We start from the raw sequence: 22,425 nt of genomic DNA on the forward strand, positions 1-22,425 counted from the left end.
TCCAGAAACCAGGAAGGGAATTGAGTTGATCTGCTGCTGCTTGGTTAGCGCATACGGGGCTTTAAGCTGCACAACAGTGAGAGGGAGAGGAGGAGAGGAGAGGGCTGAGCAAACCCACAACAAGCTTCACCACGGCCATCGCAGGTGAGCTAAAGGCACCCTGACATCCCCCCCGCTGTCTACCCAAGGCCTGTTGACCAGAGGGGAGCAGGGCAGTGGAGGAGAGGAGAGGAGGAGAGGAGAGGAGGAGAGGGAGGAATGAGGGAGGGGGCATAAAGGAGAGCAGGGTGGGGGGGTTGGCCGGAGAGAAGAGGTGGGTCGCAGCAGTAGTCCCTTGTCAAGGTTCCTCTTTTTTAAATCCTCTTTAAGTACTTCCTCTCGACTAATATTTAACTCTGGGGAATCTTGAGATAAAGTTTATAGGATGTGTTCAAGGCATTAACTTTTCAGGCAGGTGGAAGCACTTAGAGAAGGAGGGGGAGGAGGTGGAGGGGGGCTCTCGAGAGAAGGTGGGGGGTACTAAACGAGGGGAAGGAGGAACCTAAAATAATTCTATTGGACAAGATATAAGCAATAGCCACAACTTTGCAGGACAGTGGTGATTGAATTGCTCAGTGCGGGGCAAGTTGCGTATTGTGTGTGCTGGGCATGTTGTAGTGGTAATACACCATTTGGAATAGTCATAATTTAGGTCAGTAGTTTTGAGTGTGTCAGAATTGTCACTAGAGTGTGAGCTGATGAAAGAATCCATCTCTGATGTTTGAGTACTAATGTGACAGTTGGGAGTGCGTGTTTTTGTCATATGAAGCTCTGCCCTGTTTGATGGCTGGTCTGTACTTTAATACCTGGCAGCCTGCTAGCTACATACTGTAGTGTATAATTCAGCCTGAGTGCTTACGTTAGAGCAGGCTTGGAGATAGTGGGGGTGGTGAGGGCAGAGATTCCTGGGTCTGGTAGTCCACAGCAGGGGCTGCTAAGCAGGTTGAATGGGGTTTCAGAACTCTATATCCCACATTGCCTTGCCCTTGGCCATCCAGGAAAGGGAACAGCCGCCAGCCTATCCTGACAAGGAGGCGTGGTGAGTGAGCAGCTGTCAAGCCAATGAGAGCAGGGGATGCAGCTCTGAGTTGTGGGCTGAAAACAGAGGGGGGGGGGGGTTAGTGGGGGGGGGGGGGGGGGGGGTAGTGGTGGTTGAGGGGGGGGGGGGGGGGGGGGGGGGTAGGTATCTGTTTGTGTGGGATCAGGCAAGGGCTTGCCTGAATGCAAGGGCCACTAGCAAGTTTCCTGTCTGGGAGAGCTCTAGCCCTGCCCAGAGACGGAGGCAGCAGAGCGGGCCGGCAGGCAGGGGAGGCAGATAGGGCCCTGGAATTATTTTCTGCCTATTTGGTAAGCTCTCTAAACACACACACAGACACACACACACTCTCTCTCTGTGTTTTATACTGTGACTGAGGAGAAGGACGGCAAGCAGAGGAAATAAATACTATAGCGTGTTGTGCGTGAAGGAGTGTGAGAGAAATAGGGCTTGATAGAGTTCAGAGTTCTTGACCCAAATAATGGAGGGAACAGCAAATAGGTCACTGAGTAGAGTATACGGTGCTGCACAGAACTTTTTTGTCATTAACATCTGGCAAAGTTCTTTTACTTTCTTTATGCAAGCTAATTGTGAATCAGTGTTGCATTCTTAATGCAAGCACAATTCTTGAATGTTTTGTCTGCTGATGTGATGTGCAGAGCTCCTATTATTTGCAGAGTGTAAAGATGAAGACAGCTGCACACCCTGTTCTTCTGCTTCTTTAAGGTTGTACTAAGTAATTCAAACAAAACTAGTGTACTAATATATGTTAGACTGTTGCAGAGCAAGCATTTAAAAGTTGACAGAGTTCAGATGGGGTGTTTGAGGAACCTCACTGTGACATCTCTTAGGGGGAAAATGTGACACAACTCAGACAACATGATTTCACTTGTAGGGTAAGCTGCCCCAGCAAAGTCCATGCAATACTTCAGAAAACTAAAGCCAAGTGCTTTGGAGCTTGTGTATGTACTGATTGATTTCAGTTTTTTTTCAGCTACTCAAACCATGGTCAATCTCATGACATCTTTTTCTCCCCATCCACTCGCCCCCACTTACTAACCAGCGTCTTGTTAAAGCAGATTCTAATCTCGCCTGCCTACTTGCTTGTGGCTTGTGGTTTAAAAATCTTCAGAAAAAAACCTTGTCTGCCTTGCTTGATAACCAGATGCATGTTTTTTTGGCTTTGCATACTTGATCAACCCGTTTCTTTGAAACATGTGGGCACGAGAGGGTATACTAGAAGAGCAGGGTACATGAAGACGCCCAAGTGCTGGGAAAGTGTTTGGAATGTTTTTTTATTCAGTTCAGTTTCACAGAAAATAAATGTTGCTACAGAACATAAGTTCCAGCAAGTATTGTCCTGGTGCTAGCTACCTTCTATTCCATTCACTAGATACCACTACTGAGAAAGTATAATTAGTTTAAGTTAATTCCAGCAAGAGGTTAAACTAGGACACCATATATGTTTGTGTGCATGCATGCATGCGTGTACGCCTGTGTGACCAACAATAGACTTCAGGGGAATTGCAGAGGACTTCAGTAGCTGTGGGCTGGTCCAAGACACCACCCATCAATTTGGCGGTGAGGCTGAATACAGTTTGATATTCCTGTATGTTTGTGCCTACACCACTATGGCCTGAAACTAGCAGGTTGAGACAGACTGAGAAGACAGGTTGTGTGATGCCGCCGTGGCAGTTTGAGGCTTTATTTTAGAGTGAAATGTTGGCTGTATGCAATGCACTATGTTACAGCCATCATGTTTGTTTTAAGTTATTTTATGTGGTTATATGATGTACTTTGGTCCTTTATAGTGGAGCTTTTGAACCAAACAGCATAATTTTTGTGCTGCTATTCCATGTCCTTGTTTGTTTGTTTGTTTGTTTGTTTGTTTGAATAAGCTAAAATATTGCTCTAAAGTTTGAAAACTTTCATCTGCCTTTTCCTCTGGAATAAAGCTTCACTTTCCCCCTAATGTTTTGTTCCCCTGGTCAGCTGCTCAGTATACCACAGCATCCAGCCTGGCTAGGCAGATAGACAGACCCCTCTCTGTTGTTTTTCTGTTGTTGTGCTAAAGTCTAGGGGGAGTAAAGGGGCTTCTTCTGTTCTACTCTGGTACATTTATTATGGAGAGGCCAACACAACCTGATCAAATTAAAGAGGGAGAGGAAGAGGCTGGGATGTTTGTCGCGGTGGGAGTTAAACTATACTTGAATTTTGACACTTTTGGAGTTAGATCATGCTTTTGGTGATATGTTTACTGAGGGTTTTTTATGTTTTAACATGATGGGCTTGTGCAAACAAAATATGTTTTAGTTATTTTCACATTTAACCCTGTAATTTACTGGAACTTGTTTTAAATAAACAGAATGGCCCATTGGTCAGGGGGGAGATATGCGATCAATCTGACAATGTTTGTATTTGTATTTTATGAAGTGGTTCGGATAGCTAGTGGGGGTGGGTTTGCATTAAAGGACTATACGACACACAGTAGGGTGGGTGGGGCTGTGTTGCCTTGCCTTCTCAGCAGTGGAAAGGGGAAGTGGGTGATATGGTGGGTTCTGTGCAGAGACAGAGATGGAGCAATGATGAGATGTGAGCGACAGATGAGAGGAAGAAAGAGAGAGAGAAAGGATCAGACAGTAGAGACAGAGAGAGCAAGCAAAGAGAGAGCTGGTCATCTGATAACAGAGCGGGTTCTGTTACATGCCTGCCAGAGAGTCACAGGAAGTTCTCTTTCCCTGTTGGGCTGCGCATGCACAAAGCGGTGCAGCCAGGGTATGTTGCGCTTGCAAACTGACCAACTGGCTAGCTTGAGTTCTGCTGGACGACGATATGTAGGAGCGAGTGCTGTTTTGAAGCCATGTGTTAGATTTTGTTACACTTCCTTGTTGGCAGCATGGCAGCGTCAGAGCGTGTTACTCAGTCTGAAGGGAACTCAGACTGTGGTTTTATTTCACCACTTGTAAAAGGCTACTGCCTCGAGATGTGTGTTGTAGAACTCATACCTTTAAATGTCCTTTTAAAGGTAAATATTTTGGTGGCATGAGGCGTTTTATTTTATATATATTTTTTTATGAATAAATAATGAATTTCATAATGTTGCTACCATTGTGGGTCTGTGTATGGACTGACCACACAATGCTATAACGAAAAAGCTGCATGAAACACAGCCTTATTTTCTGTTAATGCCACTTTAGTTAATAATAATTCATATAATATTTGTGCATCTTACATTTTTAGGGTAATTTCTAAGGCTGCCTTTACTGGCACTCTGTACAGTATGTGTTAATCAGTGGATATACGTTAGGTTTTTACTGATACAAATAACAAGAACAATAGAGACACATTAGGAATAGTGTAAAATTATTGGTAAGCAGCAGTTACAGATCAATAAAACTTTTTGGACTCCTTTCTATGTGGCTGTGCAAAACATACCATAAAACCCCCTCCCTGCTACCTCATGTTAAACTTTACCCTTCTTTCCTCTTATTGAAGCAGGTTACACCAGGTAACTGAATGAGATGTGAGTTTATCATTGACATCTGAGCCGGATTCCTAGGCCACCATGCGCTCAGGAGTTATGAGTGAATCGAATGCCCTGCCTCGCCCACTACCTTTTCCACTTGCTCTGTTTCTGTGTTTTGGCTGCTCTTCCTGGTTAGCGTCTGCAAGGCAAAAGCTGCAAGGCCTAGATCAGCCTTCGCAACTTAAAGTTTTATCAGTCACTGTGCCTCTTCCTGCTTTGGTCCAAGTATGACCAATCAGGTTTCCTTCCACCACTGGCAGCAGTGAGTCAGTTGGCTGTGGCACTTGCTCAAAATCCACTTTTCCTGGGAACTGCCACCCCCTCCCCATTCTAATTATCTTGCATTACCCTGGTCCAACCTTGAACTCTTCTGACCTGAGTGAAGCGATTCCCTCACAGCAGGCCTGGTTACGCAGGGTGATAATCAGTGTAATTCTGAAAGGGGTAGCAATTGAAATGTCAATGGTTGTGGTTGAAATATCTGAATTATTCTGATAAGTGAGCTACTGAATGCAAACAGTCTTTGCAGAGACAGAAGACAATTATTTAAAGAATTGTACTTGTACAAACATTACAGTTATAACACAAGGTGTCTGTTATGAAATGAATAACCACACTTCATTCAGTATTAAGAGGTAGCCTAACTGTGCTCCATTATCAATGGTTCAAATGGTCAATGATTCAGTTATGTTTGCGCTCATTGCTTCCTCTTAAAGGTGGGTTGCTCAGTGTTTTTATGACCAAATCACTTCCTGTAGCATGCCATAGTTTAAGAAACTAGTAAGTGAATGTTTGAAATAAATGGGGACCATATATATGATATTTGCTTGAATTTCCTGTAAGTAAAACCCTAAGTTTCTCTTAATTGGAAATATTATGTGCAGAATCTGTTTTTGGAGTCTGATGTATACATCAGGGAAACCTTGAAAAATGTTTTGAGCTGCATACAGAAAGTGCCAATTAGCTATTTCCTTGACAATCTAAAGACACATCAGAGGTTGTACAGGGTTAACAGTTTGTTCCTTTGTATTTAGGAATGACTGGTATGTGACAGCCAAAGACAGAGATACTCGGAGTGTGGAAGATCTGGAGTATTTCCATGAGTGATACATAACAGATCAAATAAAATCACTTTCCCTAACTGCAACAGCATTTTTATGTCGCTTTTCCAAGAATAGCATGCAAATGTGACTGAAAAGTAACAGCATAACAAAAACGTCCTTACAGAAAACCGTTGTTGGTTGTTTTCAAGCCTGAAACGTGTGTGTGGCTGTAGGAAGGGGTAGAGACGTTACATATGAGATGGAGGTGATGAGGGTGTGGATTGGATGGGTGGGTCCTGTATAAAAGGAGGTTGTTTGACTTGCAAAGCAGGCCTGGGCGCTCACAGAATGGATATTGAGAGAAGGCCCTTCCCTGGAAGTTGAGCACGGGACATGGACGGTTTCTGTACTGCTTCGTGCTAGGCTGCAGGCCTTGTCACCCGCAGGCATGAATTAGTGATAAGGAATGTTTCAAGCCATGAGGAGGTGTCAGGATCAGGTTTGTTGCACTGTGTTTCCTCTTTCCTAGGGCTTTTTACGGGTCATTCAGGGACAGGTGGCTACTACGTGCAGACCCGCCCCTGAATTAAGCTTGTGTGTGTGTGTGTTTTATCTCCCTTCAGCTCAGCGTCTTTACCACTCAAAGCCGTGACCCTGGGTCAGGTGTGCATCTAAGGGGGATAACGTGCTACAAGCTTGTAGAAAGTCTGGTCCATTACAGGTGCTGTGTGTATGTTAGAGGAAAGCAGGTCAACTAGGGTCTGGATGGGTTTCGCAGAGATCCAATTCCAACTGGGAAGGACATCACCATTTGCCATGTGGTTGCCCTTTCTCTTGCACTTTCTTCCATCGGATCTCACTCTGCTGTCTATCTCTCCCTCCTTCCTGTGCCATCTCCTCTGTCTTCTTTACCCTTATCTCCCTCCCTTCACTCAACATATTTAGGTTAGCCAACTCTCATATCTGACAGTGAGTGTGTTTACATGGACCTGAGTATACCTGTAGTGATCAAGGCTATGAAGTTAACATCAAATCCCAAATTCCAAAACCCAAATAAGCCTGTAAACCGGTTTTGAGAGTCTCAAATATGCTTAGCCGAGTACTGGAAAAAATCAGGTCACTCTTGTAAGTATACATCCTGTTGGGGCTCTGTTGCTGGCATCTACCTAACCAACTGTGACTTCAGCCAGGTAGCATGACAGAAACAAGAACAATGGCAAGAGCATTTTGGATGACAGACCAACTGGCTCGCTATATGGCAAAGTAAATCTCTTTTTAATGGCAACAGTCAATCAATTAATCAATTTAACTACAACAGTTTATTATAAATTATATTTTGGGCTTGTTTGGCCTGACAGCTAGAGAGAGTTAAGGATTACATGTAAAAAAATAAGAAGCAATAAGCAATAAGGACTTCAGCCTCTGTACATGGGGTAGCCACCGACTGAGCCCCCTTCAACAGTAAATGCCAAATTATACATTTCTTTTTTTTTCTTCTTAAGACTTACTTTTTGGATTTTCAATGACTCTAATTGAGATGACAGTGGATGGAGAAAAAAACCAGGGGAGATAGAGTGGGGAGTGACATAAGGAAAAGGAGCAGTAATTCAAACCAGAACCCAGGCTCCCCACCCGGTGGACCACAGCCAACCCCCAGGCCAAATTATCAATTTCAAATATTCAGGTTTATGTTGTAACTCTAACAGGTGCCTGCACAAAAATGAGGCTGTAATCACAAATTAACAGAATAGTCATGTAGACACAATCAGTATAAGAACTTTGTAACAACAAAAAGGACATTGGCAGTGTTTTGACATTGGCTTTCTAGTCAGCTTCCAATCAAAACTAATGTAAGTTATGACCTAACGGCTTGACTGCAAGAAACTGTGAAGCTGTTAGACATTTCATCTCTAATCAAACAGAAAAGTATGTTCAAATATGAAGTGTTACCTGAATGTAAGACATTTTATCGGAATGTTCTCTTGTAATTTTCTCAAAACAAATATTGATCCATTTAGTGGATGAAGCTAAGTTTGAACAATCGTCTGCTCTCCCCTCCCACCTGTCACTCCAGAGAGCTCTTTAGGTGAAGCCTTTACCTAACTCTGACCTGTTTGCAGAGCTGACATGTTGCCAGATCTCAAGGTGTGGATACAAATAGGCGTTGCTTTTTACGGGGGAAGAACAGAACATAATACCGGAGAGAAGCGAAGAGGAGGACACAGGTAGGAAAGAGGAGAGGCAGCCATGTTAGGCAGGTTTGGTAGTGGGGTGTAACGTAGGAACATACCAGGAGGGCTGATTTATAAGAATGTCATTCAAATGCCTCACTTTTGTAGAGAGAACACACTCATTACATCCTCTACCCCCCCCCAAGCCTCATCCCCTGCTGGGTCTCCTGGCAGATGGAGAAAGGAGGGAGGAGCGGGTGGGTGTTCTATATGTGTTTATGTGAGTGTGTTTTTTTTTTTTAATTGTTATTGGTGTCTCTGTGATGTTTTACTATTTGCTTTTGTATGTATGTGTGTGTGTGTGTGTGTGTGTGTATGTTTATAGACAAATCGAGGATGGCTTGTTCTGCTGAAACCCCCCTCCCACTGCGCAGGCTTCAGTCGATCATTTTAATCTCCCCCCACACGTGAGCGAGGGGACAGCCTTTCCTGAAACTTGGCACACAGTACAGGGTGGGGTAACCAGCTCAGACCGGATTGACAACCTCCCTTTTTAATACTGTTCCCTCGCAGCTTGTTGCGTGTGCTCTTCCTTCTCCTGTAGAGTTTTTTTCCACAGGGTCTGCAGCCCCCCCCTCCCTCCACCCTTTTCCTCAAACTCCCTGCACTCTCATCCCTAGCTCTGGACTGACTGAGTGCACAAACTGGTCAGCCCAGCTCCCAGCATGCACTCTGATCCCCACTGCCCTCTGCCTATCTGTCCCCTACGACCTCCTAAATGGTTTCGTCTTGAGTGCATACACACACCCTTAGAAATAAGCATGAGCGCAAGGCAACATGTATACCCAGCCACCTGCACACACACATCAACAACATCTTTACATAGATTTTTCTTCTTCACTTATAGTGTGTTACCCGGCCTGCCACGATTTGTTTGAAACTGTTTTGGTCCCCTTATTTTGCTGTGCCATCAGAAACTAAGTTGTAGAAATCATCAGGCTTGTACTATGGAATGGTTTTGTAATCTGTAAACTACAGCTGTTCTGCAAGAAGTTTTCAAATCTAGTCGGGTGCTGCTATGTAGTGTTACTTTATGGAATCTTTCCCCTCACAGTGGGCTTTCTCAAGGTTCTTAAGTCCAGTGGGCAAAATACTAGAAACGATCATGGTAACTGTTTCTGATATGGATGGCTTTGGCATAAATACAAACATTTACAAAAATGAACAATGTGCTGTTATGAATAATTAAAAGATGTGTTTTTTACTTTGCTATGATAATTATATTGACCTCTCACAGTGAATCATTTTGATTCGAGAATGAAAAGTTCCGTTTACATGTTTTTCTTGATACAGATTTCTCTAGATTTGAAATAATGTTATGATAATTTATTTTATATGACTTGACACATATTGCTTTTAGAGCCCAGTGATCACAATGCAGATTACCAAACCAGTTTTATAGCAGATCACTCCTCTAATTGGCACACAACCTGATATGACCCACCGAGCTAAGATACTTAGTTAAGAGTATTTGTGTGTGTGTGTGTGTGTGTGTGTGTGTGTGTTTTGCCTCCACCCATGTTATAACCTGCGGTCTAATCAGTTGTACTTGACCTCCATGAAGTTTTTGTGTTGTGCTCTGAAGGATTATGATGTACTGATCAGGTATTTTACTCTTTCCCTTTCCCCTTCAACCTATCCCTTCATTCCGCTCTTCTCCCCTCAGAGAGGCAAACGGACAGACGGCAGGACGGATACACGGGTGGGGGCTGTGCTCGGCGGCTCGGCGGCAGGCTGGTGGAAGATGTCGTCAGGAGCCGGTGGGAGGGGAGGACGGCGGCTCAGGGGGACAGCAAGCAGCAGCGGTGGAGGAGGGAGAGGAGGAGCAGGAGAGGCAGAAGAAGGCCCCGTGGGGATCCCTTTCCCTGAACACAGCGCGGACATCCTGGGCAGCCTGAACAAGCAGCGGCTCAGTGGCCTACTTTGTGACGTGCTCCTGGTTACCCAGGAGCGGGAGTTTCCAGCTCACCGCTCCGTCCTGGCGTCCTGCAGCTCCTACTTTCACAAGCTCTTCACTTCAGGTGCCACAGCTGACCAACAGAACATCTACAACATCGACTTTGTGGAGGCAGAGGCTCTGGGAGCGTTACTGGACTTTGCCTACACAGCCACACTGACGGTTAGTCACAGCAGTGTGGCTGACATCCTTGCCGCTGCACGCCTCCTGGAAATCCCACCCGTCCAGGATGTCTGTACACACCTGCTGGACACCAAAGTGCTCTCCCCGCCGGTACAAAACTATAATAGATTTACAAGTGACATGTGTTGAAGTCAAATTTAACCTTTGAGATGTAATTTTATCTAAACTGCCTTAATAAGTTAATCACACCATAAGCAGTCTTTTATTAGTATTTAATGATTTCATATCAAAGGGCAGACCCTCTGAATTACTGCAAACTTCTTGCAGAGTAGATGCAGAGTGGAACCTGAACAAGTAATTCAAAATCTTGTTCTCTCAGGGTAATGGGTGTCTGGTCAGGATACCATCTCTTTTATTAAACAGGCAGCATAGTCAAGCTTATATCATGGCCTTTATCGGTCTCTCTCACTATGCCAAACACACACCCACAGCCTCTGGGTTAGTTCAACACTTACTCATTCTGAGCCAATTGGCGTGTGGAAGGACGACATGCTCTTTCACAGACTACAGACACAGCATATCACAGCTACACTTCAACACAATCAAGTGTAGCTGTGATATGCTGCTTCTGAATACACAATGCTCGACATCATGTGATAATCACAGCTTTGGGATATGCCCAATTTACCCGAGCATACCGGATATGTGGCTTTGTGCTGCTTTCTTTACATTTATGCCCACACTAGATATCTATGGGTTTGCCTATACAGTTTTATTTTCAGCAGTGCTCGTAGGATTTACAGAGACTGCACACCAAGAATACCTAGAGTTGTGCCCATGATGTTTGGCCTTGCAGTTGTCAAATACAACATTGCTATTTTACTTTGCTTTACTTCTGTACTTCCATATTCCACTTTCTCTTTCCCTTCATTTTCTTAAATCAGTTAATCCCTGACTTAAAATGTATACGTGACTCATCTTCTTTGTCTCCCATCATGTTTCACTAGGCGGGCAGTGAGCAGAAAGACGAAGACGAAGATGAGGGTAAGGACAGAGGCAGGGAGCAGGGAAACAGGGTGCGGGCCCGGGAATACCTGGAGTACTTCCAGAGAGGGGCACACTGGAGCAGCAGCTGCAGCACACCAGAGCTCAGGGACCTGCCCACACACCTGCACTTTAACCATGGTAATGGGGCGCCCCCGATTAATGGGGGTCCTGCTGGCCAGGGTGAGTACTACTCCACCTTGGCCCTCGCCTTGGCCCAGGCCCCCACACAGGAGCCAGAGGAGGAGGATGAAGATGAAGAGGAAGACGAGGACGGGGAGGTGGTGCAGAGGAATGGAGCGAGCTTGGGGTCTTCTTACTACCCCTCATCCCAAAATGGGCACTTCTACCTCCCCCCTGAGTCCAGGCTAGGGCAGGAGACAGAGGTGGAGGAGGGAGGCAGGGAGGTGATGGCGAGGGAGAGAGGTTCTGCCAGCGCCCTTCTGCAGCAGATGATGGACTCCCTTGAGAGGCAGAAGGAGCGTGCAACAACTGGGGAGGAACAGGGAGATGGGGACGACGCCGACATGGAATTTTACTTGAATTATTTCAATAGCTCGCAGCATGAAGATACAGCTTCTGCTGTGCCGACACAAGGAGTGCCGCCACTCTGGTTATCACAGGTCAGAACAGGCCAAGAAAGAGGAGGGGGAGAGAGGGGCAGTGGAGGAGGAGGAGGAGGTGGAGGAGAGAGGAAGATGCGCTCTAAGGCCTTCCAGAAATGCCCCATATGCTCCAAGGTCATCCAAGGAGCAGGCAAGCTACCCCGCCACATCCGAACACACACAGGAGAGAAACCCTATGAATGCGCCATCTGCAAAGTGCGCTTTACCAGGTAAGCCCTATTAATTAAGTGAGGACCCCATGTCACATGTACTAATACACTTGGACTTGGCACTGTAGCCAGGCCCAGCAGTGGGAAACACCACAAATCCAAGAGCAGGAGAATTAGTACTAACCAACTTAGCGTTGCATTAGGAAGGCAACACTGTTTGTGAATCTAAGTGATCATGGACTTACTGAGTAACTTTAATTTTTTTCGATGTCACATTGCAGCCAAATACTTCATGTAGAATATTTCAGCTCTAGGCTCAGATGGTTATAAAGGTATTTTTATTGATTCAGCCTTCATAGCAAAGTCCTGGATTTTTACATAGGGGTCCTATAAAACAAGGCTGTGCCATGGTAGTGTTATCAAGTGGAGGGCTGCTATAAAGCGATGTGTTCTGATACAGAGGGGGATTACAGGCTCTGGATGGTGCTCTATGTGCTCCAATGCAGTAATTTGAACTTTTGATCTCCAGTTATGTTGATTATTGCCCACGGCAGGCCAGTTACAACAACCCCCTCCTCTCTCCCTCTGTCACTCCTTTTACCTCTCTAATGAAATCTGCTGTGTGCCGCTGAGATATATGTAGCGAGTCCAAAGCAAGGGACTTAGATGCACACCGTTTCCCTGTATTATGGAGTCCTGCCTTTTCCTTGAAATCATTCCTTTAATTAATTAATCAGTAGACTTGTGCTGGAAATAGATACAGTGGACTAGAAATACCCGGAACCTCTGCTGACATGGCAGGTAGGGAAGACCAATCTGAATTTGCCTTCCATCTTAATTCAACCAGCAGAGGGAAGAGGGTATTGTAATCTTAATCCCATTTGATCAGGGTTAAGAGTGTGCCTTGCACAGTAATAAATCACTCTGTCCTTAAATAATTCACCTCTGTCAGTGTGCCACTTTGTTCTCTGGCTTTGGCTCTTGCATTGTTGTGTGCATGCATATTTGTTTTTATCTTCACTTATGTACACGTTTCTTTGTTAATGTTATATTATAAGCACGGTTTTTACAGATCTATAATGGTTGTAGGGGTTTATTCATGTTCCTGTATAGTAGCTAATCTACTTACATGGCTTGTGTGTGTGTGTGTGTGTGTGTGTGTGTGTGTGTGTGTGTGTGTGTGTGTGTGTGTGTGTGTGTGTGTGTGTGTGTGTGTGTGTGTGTGTGTGTGTGTGTGTGTGTGTGTGTGTGTGTGTGTGTGTGTGTGTGTGTGTGTGCGTGTGTGTTCAAATAGTGTTGTCTTAACTATGCTTCTTTGTTTAGGAGCCCTCTGCCCTGGGTTCATAAGGGTTAGACGATTAAAGAGCTCAGAAGCTAGAGAGATAGTAAGGGCTCAAGGGGTTAGGGAGGGACAAGAAGGCCAAGGCAGCCTGATAAAGTTGAGTGTATCATCCAAAAAAATACAAATAAAGAAAAAGTTCCAGTGTGTCATAAGATGATGTTGGATTAAGTCAAGACATAGCTTGGTCTTCAGTAAAATTGTTGTAGAAATCTGACATTATTGGAAAGTGACTCTTCCATTTCAGCTTTTTGATATGATTAGAAGTGACACCTACTCTTATACAATATTCACTCAAATTACTGCTATTTGGAATTGAAAAAGGCTGCAAAATTGATGACTAGTGATTTTACAGACTCGTCAATTATTCAGTACTACTCAACAATAGATAGACGCATAGATGATTGAAGTCTTTATTTTTTATTCTCACAATGCACTTTCTTGGGTCTATTAGTTGTCATGGTGTCAAAGTTAACAGAAATCAGAAAAGAACCAGCTGACAAAGTGAACATTGAGCTTTCCCGTCACACCGCTGTTGCACTCCTGTGTGCTATTACACAGATAAAGATGGTAAAGTTTATGGCTTCTGCTCAGTTGGCCCAGACAGAATAATCTCATTGAAAGAGATCCCCAACGGTGTCTGTTAAATAGCAAATAAAACCACCCAAAGCATAACAAGTTGATCAAAGTACATTTGACAGAAACTACCATACTTTTAGGTAATCAAGTTCCTGTACTTGATATTACATAGCTGGATTAGTATCTGAGCATAAAACCTTAAACAGGCTGTGTGCACTGCTGCACTTAGTATTGAAATGGGCGTTTGCTGGACCTACAGATCTAATTTGAATTTTATGGACCATGTTCTGATGTGATCTTTTTTTTTCTCTCCCACATAGGCAAGACAAGCTCAAGGTTCATATGCGGAAGCATACAGGAGAGAAGCCTTACCTGTGTACGCAGTGTGGAGCTGCCTTTGCTCACAACTACGACCTGAAGAACCACATGCGTGTACACACAGGCCTGCGCCCCTATCAGTGCTCAAGCTGCTTTAAGACTTTTGTACGCTCAGATCACCTGCACCGCCACCTCAAGAAGGACGGCTGCAACGGCATCCCCTCTCGTCGAGGCCGAAAGCCTCGGGTGCGAGAGCCTGGGCTCCTAGATGCCTCCCTTGGTCTGCTGAGCCCCGGCTCCGACACAGGCCCTGGGCCTCGTACCATCAGGGGACGAAGACGCTCTGAGGCTTCTTCAGTGGCAGAGGTGGAGGGGACTGCTGGAGCTCTTGCACATAGTCCTCAGCTACAGGAGTTGGCTGGGGAGGCAGGGCCCTGAGACTGCAGGGGCGACACTGCAAGGACACTGCTGGACACCATAGTCACTCTGCACCGCCTGTGAGACAGGCCAGTGAACAGAGAGGAGAAAAGACACAGAGGCAAACTTTAAGAAAACAAAACAACTAACTATTCCTCTATAAACCAAATCAGGGTGTCACAAAAATCTTATCTTTATATTTCTTTCTCCTTTTACTTTAGGAAACGGAGTAGACTTGTAAGCACTTAAGTCTGTTTATCTGTCAAAGAGCAAAGAACGCTTCAAATCAAGCACCCATGACGTCCACTTTCTGGGCCATGTCTTTCTTTATAATACTAGGGGTTTTATACATTGGCAAATGTGCTTAGGCAAATGAACCATAGATACAAAAAAAACTCTTGCAACTATGCAGTTGATTTAGATTTTTATTGGTTTTGTCCTCACAGCCTTCAAGCTCTAAGCAAGTTGTCTATCAAGCACCTTCTGGCTGCTGTACGGGTGAAGCGAGGACAAATCCTCCCAGTGAAAACAACTCTTTTTCTATTCTTTTGCAGGTCTGAAATGTACAGTTACCATAGAAACAACATTGCCACAACATGGCATATGCAAGAAAAACTCGACACAGTTTTGATGCAACAGTTTTTTCTCTCTAAATGTTCCAGAAAGAATGAGACAAGGGTTTGATTGAAGTGTTACTTTCTCTATAAAATGCTTTTTAATAATCTATGGTTTGTCCTGTTAAAAAACAATTTGTTGCTGAGTCAAATCCACTTTAATGGGGGCTCGCCAGGTGCAGGATTAGGGAACATGAGGGGTAGAGGGTTTGTGTTTTTAAAGCACTACCATCGTCAATGTATCTGTTGGCTTGACTACATTGCCTCTTCATGAACCTGCAATTTTAGCATTTCTATTTTCCCTTTTGATTTTGTCCCTATTTGTTTGTCGTTCTTTTTTGTTGACTGCTTCGGGTACTTGACACTTTATAATTGTATACATGTATATACAGCAGGTGGTGATATGACATTGGTCTCCCCTCAATGCTGAGGTGTACTTACCAGTTGGGTTTTCCCTCTTAGGCTTGATGTCATATTTCTCACAGAGTGAAGCTTGTGGGTGAACGAAACGAACTGAATGAATGTTTGATGAAAAAAAAACAAAAAAAACATTGAGTCACCCATTTGTTTTAAACTTAACACTTGACATGTATAGTTCCTGCCCAAAGGATGAGGAGGTGGAATGAATGAATGTGCTTTACTTTGTGCAGTTCTTCGGATTGGTCCTTGTGTGACAAGGCGCGGGTAGCATTTAACAAACCGCAGGTTAAAGGAATGGCAGGGAGCCTGAGTGAGAGAGTGAGAGAGTGACAAAGTGTACGAAGGAGAGATAGATGAGCACCTTTTTTCTATGTTTGCACAGCTTTACTAAAGATATCCAACAGAGCGGGAGAGAGGTGTATTTAAAAGGAGTGGGCTGGTGTTTTGCGGAGGGCGTGAGAGGAGGTTTATGTATCATGCTTATTCCAGTCTTTTTTCGCCCTAGGGACCACACAACCGTGAGGCAACCTGTATGATGAAGAGAGCAATAAATACCTGTCCAAGTTGGGAGGCCAAATAAGAGTGCAGCTGCAGCTGGTCGATGGGGGATGGGAACAAGGGAAGGGGAGGGGGATCTCACAATGTCTGTTGCATTCCAAAAAATAATCTCCCCCAGCTCAGCCACGTTTCCAGGCAGGAGGGGATCAAATCAGGCCTTTTCTCTCCCTAGCTCTCCCTCTGTAGTCCTCTAATGCCCCTGGACCAGCCTGGAGGGGATATTATTATATTAGAGCCTGGTGTTACTGAGGGTAGGACGCCTGGTGTTGGCTGTTAAGTGTGTATGTGAGCGTGTTTGCATGTACGTGTGTTTTTGTACATGTGTGTGCGTGGCAGCCAGGGTCGCTCTGGCCACATCATCACTGTGTGAGTCAGCCACAGCCTGTTCAAACATGCACCCTTAGCTGCCAGGCCCAGTGCACTTTCTCTGTCTCTCTCACTGACACACACACTCTCACACACACTCTCACTGGGTCCAGGCGTCCAGTAGAGAATGGGCGAATACCAGAACAGACATATCTGTTGTCAGTGACTCCTTATAGCTTGATTTGTCTTTAAAAAAAAAAAAATCCAAGTTTTCTTATTGTACTCCAAATCAAAGTTTGTTCGTTTTTTTCAAAACTAGCACATTGAGCCTTTGAGTCAAGAAGAAAACATACATGATTTTAATAGTTACCTCCCCCCACCCCTCAGCCTGTAATTTCTGTAGTAGTGCTGTAGTTTAACTATCAGTCCTCTGCACCTTAATGGGAAAGATCCAGGTTATGTATGCACTTTGTTACCGAGGAGGGCACTTTTTTTCAGCGAAACGGGTACTTTAAAACTAACCAGTTGCAAATGAGATCAGTCCATTCGTCTGTCCATGGTGGTGAAGTTGAACTGCTTCATTGGTTTTCTTCAGGTTTTGATGACAAGCTGCCAAAAAAAAAAAAAGCGATATACCAGTTGAGATCTCTAAAAGAGATGCTTGGTCAGATCAGATACCAACATGTTGGGTTTTGTGACCTTAAAAGAAAAATAGACTACATTAATCCATGTCTTTGATTGCACTTGAAGTTAGTTAAAAAGAAATGTAGGAAGCTGATTTTATGTCTCAATGTAAAGAAGGAGAGTGGAGGAGGCAGAAGAGGTAGAAAGGATACTTGTGTGTGTGTGTGTGTGTGTGTGTGTGTGTGTGTGTGTGTGTGTGTGTGTGTGTGTGTGTGTGTGTGTGTGTGTGTGTGTGTGTGTGTGTGTGTGTGTGTGTGTGTGTGTGTGTGTGTGTGTGTGTGTGTGTGTGTGTGTGTGTGTGTGTGTGTGTGTGTGTGTGTGTGTGTGTGTGTGTGCGTGTGCGCGCGCGTGTGTTTTTCCATGCATGTGCACAAGTATGTTTCGTGGCTGGCAGGCTGGAGGGTCTCAGGACAAGCTTGGATAAACAAACTTCTACCCCATCTGTTCACCAGCTTCTCTCATAACTGCATGTGTTCTCCGAGGAACCACAGTGATAATAGGTCCATGGTACCACAGAAGCAGAAATACCTTTTGTAAAACAACTCATTGGACAGTTGCTTGTTTACTTCACGAGTCCCTTGGTGAAGATTTGCATAACTCTCTGTTTACCTTTATTGGTCTTAAGAGTTTTAGTTTCCAACTTTTCTTCTCTGTTATGATACATATGGGGTTAATTAATGCACAAATTGACTCATACAGGCAGACCAATGTATAGTGTATATGTCTACCTGCTTGGCGATCATTATGTTTTGGTACTGGGTATGAACTGCTTAAGTTCATTGTGTCTTGATGATTGGGACCTATGAGCCATCTTAAACATATGTTGCTTTGAACCTTAATCATTTTTTCCCAAAAGTCTTATGTTGTTTGTTGATTAACCAAAGCTTTTTAGCCTCAATCTGAGTTCACTGTAGACAGATATTAGATATTGAAAGTATGTGTATAATTTATCCGGACTGGGCCTCCCTGACTAAGCCACACACAGATGCCCTCATCTTGAATACATATGCAGAAATGTGTGTGGAATGATACAGATATTTACTTGAGTTCACGTTCTCTCGCTCTTTGTACCCTTGTGGACAAAAACAATCAGAGGTTTAAGGATGTATAGGTGTTCTGTCGGTCTACAGTTGTGTTTCTTAAAATGTTGTGTTGAGCTACAGCTATTTTTTCTAACTATTTTACATGGCCGTGCGTGTGTGTGTGTGTGTGTATGAGTGTGTGCTTGTGTGGGTTGGGGTCATGGTTTTGGGGTTGCTGTGCCAGGAGGGTGGGGTATATGGGTGCTTGGGTGGGGTTATGGATATAAAGCCTGATAGCACTGGAAATGGTGCTTTAGCTGAGAGAGCAAACGTTTGCACTAATGTTTAATGTCCTTGTCCTGCTTATGGGAGAAGGGCAGTAGACCTCAGAAAGGCCTGCGAGTTTCCATGAGCACAGAGCAGTATGGTTAATACTCAATGGTCTCATATAGAGTCCATTCAAAGCCCTCCATAGAAATAATCATGTACAGTATATTAAGAAAGATACAGACGTCCAACAACAACAACAAATACCAAAGCAGAAAAATGGCTTGCACTAAGTCATTGGACATTTTAAGCTACCAATCTAATGTTGGATTGATGAGTTTTACTGTTCAATCTGAAGCCTCTTGAAAAGAGATTCTTGATGTAATTTTTTGTTGGAAACTAGAAAATGCGATTATCTCAAATCATATTTGCTCTTTATATTAAGAATGATTCCAAATACAACGTTTTAAGCACTTAGAAAGTAACAAAGACATACAACAATGTTGTCCTTTTCAAAGGGCCAGATCTGAAGGCTGAGATGTACTGTGTGCAGGTGCCAGAGATACTGAACCAATATTTGTTCCCAGATTGGATTTTAACAACACTTTTCCCATGCTGATGAAAAAGAATATGATATGATAATGAAGATATTGTAACTCTTAAACACTGTTTGACTGTTCGCTGAATTGGATCATTTCAGTCTACTCTTTGTAAGGGTTGAATGAATTGAAATGTGCTGTGGTTAAAGTAGACTGTGGCCTTGTCTGAGCAGCACTAAGCTTGTTTTTGTGTGTGTGTAAGTTGTAATGTGCAGTTTGGGGCTAAAGCTCTCTCCCACCTACGCAGACAGCAAGGGCCACGGTGTGCCTTATGTGGACAGAGACCGGCAAAACTCATTTATAATTATTTCTACTCCAAATTGTAAAAGCTGATTAGCTAATGACATTGATCACAAAGCTTTTCAAGTTTAAATATAGTTATAATAATGTCTCTGGATCCATAAATGGTGTGTCCCCAGCCTCAGCCCCAGACCAAGGTTACTCTGACACAGGCTACAGTCAGACAGTCTAAGGAAACTTGCAAGTGTTTTTCCAAATTGACCTTGATATGTTTTTCCTATGCTGTTATCAAAGATTCTTGGTAAATCTATCTGAGAAGGCCATAAAACAAAGACAACAGAGAAGTACAATAATAATTTAAAGTGTAAATTATCAAACACAGTAGGACGAGGTGACTGTTAATATTTAGATTCACAACAGCAGAAGGGGGACTATTTTCTTTGCTTTGTCATTTTCCTGCACACCTGATTTTTGTGTGTTCTCCATCAGCAAGCTGAGCGTGGCATATGCAGTACGGCACTATGCGCAGCGTGGCTCTGGCACTTACTCAGACAGCCCTGGGTCCTTCAGAGAGGCAGGCTGCTGTCTGTTGGCTGCTCTAAGCCAAGGTGGTACAGTTTGCGGTCTCTTTGGGATGCAAAGGTTGACGTACAGTGAGGAGGATTCAATACGGGTGGTAGGGGAAAGCTGGATGTTGCTTTTTCAGGGATGAGGTTAGAAAAGCCCAGGTGACAAGACTTATTTGCTGAGCAATTGTTCAGGGATGGTCCTGGCTAGATTGCATAATAGATTGCACATCCACAATATGACAAGACTTGTCATACAAAGGAGGTCACCACAGATTTCACTTTGGGGCAACAGGAAGGATGTTGCTGAACTCTTTTGTCTCTTTGTAAGTACTCAGGTGGAAAATACACTGCTATGCATTGGGTTTAATGTCTGCTAAGTTTATGATATGTCTAATCATCCTCCAAGTCACTTCTCTGTCCTTGCCTTTTCCCTTTTTGTACCCATATTAAACATAATAATTCCCAGAAATAAAACAGCAGGAACAGTTCCCTCATTATACAGTGGCTGTGACCAGCCTGTTTCTCCATCTAATATTGATCCAGTGGATTGTTTGTTAGATGGAAGGAAGCCACTGGAGATTCAGTCTTATTAGTCAGACTGTAACATTTTTTGAAAGGGGATGGGGTTGGGAAAAAAAACACAAGGGGAGGATGTATGTTCTCCTCTTTCCTGCTCCCATTTCTCCCCTCTCTCCAGACTCAGAGTCTACATCTTTGCTGCCGACTGGCCTTTGATCACAGATCACACAACCTCAGCAGGAGGAATCATCAGGAGAGAAAGGAGGGAGAGGGGATCGGATGAGGAGTGGGGGAAGAGACGGTTACAGTTTGTCGTCACTTTTACCAATGCAGGATACATTCCATAACTTCATACTGTGATTCCCACGTCAGAGTTTTTGGCTTTGTTTTATGGGTGTGAGTTGGAGACAGACGGATGAAATGATCAACATGTTGCAGTTGGTTGTTTCGGTCATTCTGTCCAGCGTCACTATCCCTCTGCTGTGTGACAGACAGACATATAGACAGAAAAATGCCCCCTGAGTATTGTGATCCAACTGCCTTTTTCAGCTTCTGCGATTGTAACAAAAGCACTTTGCAAATGGCCATCCTGAATTTTTGTGTGCTTTTATTGTATGGTTATCACTATTGTAATTATTATGTTGTTCCTGTTTATGTTTTTTTTTTTTTTGTCTCAGAGCAGATGATTATTTAAATGAAAAAAAAAAAGAAATATGATGAAAAAGAAAAAAAAGAGAGAAAAAACTTGAATATCTGGTGTCTGGATTGAAGGTGGTCAGAGCTGCCACATGATCTGGATGTAAACAAACACATCTCTGTTATTCACCATACCACCATACCTGTTATATGCAGCTTATAGCATAGTCACACAATAATAGGGGCAGATACAGGACAGATCTCACCCTACCTGCTCTCTGCTTACTGTCTTACATCTTGTTGGGAGAAATGTCATTTTATTGTTGTTTTGGGAGACTTATTTTCTTGAAAAAGAAACCTGTACAACAGTTGCAAAGCTTTCTGAGAAGGCTAGCTGTGCTGAATGTTAAACATGCAGTGTTGTATCCACTGCAGAATCTTTTTTTTGTCTGCAATAACGCCCTCTCTGTGTAGTTAAAGGCTGGATCTGGTATCCTTAAAGAGCTGAAATGAACATAAAAGACAGATGAAATGGCCAAATGACCATCAAGCACTTTTGCGAATCAGTACAGAAAATATTATTTTTGGCCTTACCACCTATGTCAATCAAAATTATTGTAGGAGAATGGAGAGAATGATATTGATCATGAAAAACACTCACTAAATCCATAGTAGGTAAATGGTTTAACTTTGGAGAGACATAAATAGGATTCTATTTCTCATGAATTGATTTGAAACTGTGATTTTTGTGATAATTAAGATTAAGATTTAAAATGGCAGAGCCTTTCCCAATTCTTAAACCTGGGATTTAATTTTAAATCCAAACTCAATTGTGAATTCACATTAGGCAGAAAACTGCTCAACGTATCTGTGTTAAAACTTTACCCTTGTTGCACTTCTGACCACATTCAACTGATGTGTGTGTGAAAACAGCTGAATCTCAAAGGCAGAGAACCTGCTGCGCTCAACTCAAGGAGTGTGGTCAGAGAGTGAAACATCATAGCACGTTTTAACCAGCAGAGTGCATCAGCTGTTCTTCTACCGATATGGAATTTGTTTTTAGAGAAACTCTATCTCGTCACAATGGTGATTGCTTATTAGCCTAGCGGTCTGTCAGTCCATATGTTTTGAAAGCTGCAGGGGGGGTGACTGGTGATTTTTTTGAGGATTTGCACTTTTAGGCGATGAAAATAAATTGAATTGTACATGAGACCACTAAATCCACACAGTCTAAACCATATAATTCCATTTTGTGTTATTTTTGTTCTGTTTTTCTTTTTTTTTAATATATCCAAAAATGTCTGGCATCTGGTTGTCTGGTTTAAAGGATACAAAATCTTTCTATTAAAAACAATGGTTGAAAAGTTTTGTGTGGATAATTTTGTCTTTTTCAAACTTATGACATCTAAATCTATGTAGAGGGTTATAAGATAAGATCGCCTTTATTGAATGGGGGAAATTAACATGTTTCAACAGCAGCAATAAAAGTATTATTAATAGAAATAATAAGACGAAGAAGGGAAATTAATTAATTAATTTAATACCAATAAACAATATGACAATA

The 22,425-nt window shown here is 43.3% G+C and overlaps 1 protein-coding gene across 3 annotated transcripts; it reads left to right on the forward strand.

The window, feature by feature from the left end:
• Nucleotides 1–22,225, forward strand: zbtb7a (zinc finger and BTB domain containing 7a). 3 transcript variants are annotated; one of them, XM_061033371.1, is made up of 5 exons: nt 8–144; nt 8,201–8,328; nt 9,542–10,105; nt 10,963–11,834; nt 14,013–22,225. In XM_061033371.1, exons 3-5 carry the CDS (start codon nt 9,620–9,622, stop codon nt 14,446–14,448), a joined length of 1,794 nt encoding a protein of 597 aa, XP_060889354.1. In that variant the 5' UTR covers nt 8–144; nt 8,201–8,328; nt 9,542–9,619; the 3' UTR covers nt 14,449–22,225. The 3 variants fall into 3 exon arrangements, with proteins under 3 accessions (XP_060889346.1, XP_060889354.1, XP_060889339.1); XM_061033363.1 differs by lacking the exon at nt 8,201–8,328 and having other exon boundaries at nt 1–144; XM_061033356.1 differs by lacking the exons at nt 8–144; nt 8,201–8,328 and adding an exon at nt 1,224–1,386.
• Nucleotides 22,226–22,425: the final 200 nt, after the last annotated feature.

Source organism: Labrus mixtus, chromosome 3, assembly GCF_963584025.1.
Source record: "Labrus mixtus chromosome 3, fLabMix1.1, whole genome shotgun sequence".
NCBI lineage: Eukaryota > Metazoa > Chordata > Actinopteri > Labriformes > Labridae > Labrus > Labrus mixtus.

Coding starts and splice junctions, on each gene's coding strand:
- zbtb7a (XM_061033356.1), top strand. CDS start 1,261: ATGCAAGGGCCACTAGCAAGTTTCCTGTCTGGGAGAGCTCTAGCCCTG. Junction 10,106..10,962: donor CCAAAGTGCTCTCCCCGCCG/GTACAAAACTAT, acceptor ATGTTTCACTAG/GCGGGCAGTGAGCAGAAAGA. Junction 11,835..14,012: donor TGCAAAGTGCGCTTTACCAG/GTAAGCCCTATT, acceptor TCTCCCACATAG/GCAAGACAAGCTCAAGGTTC.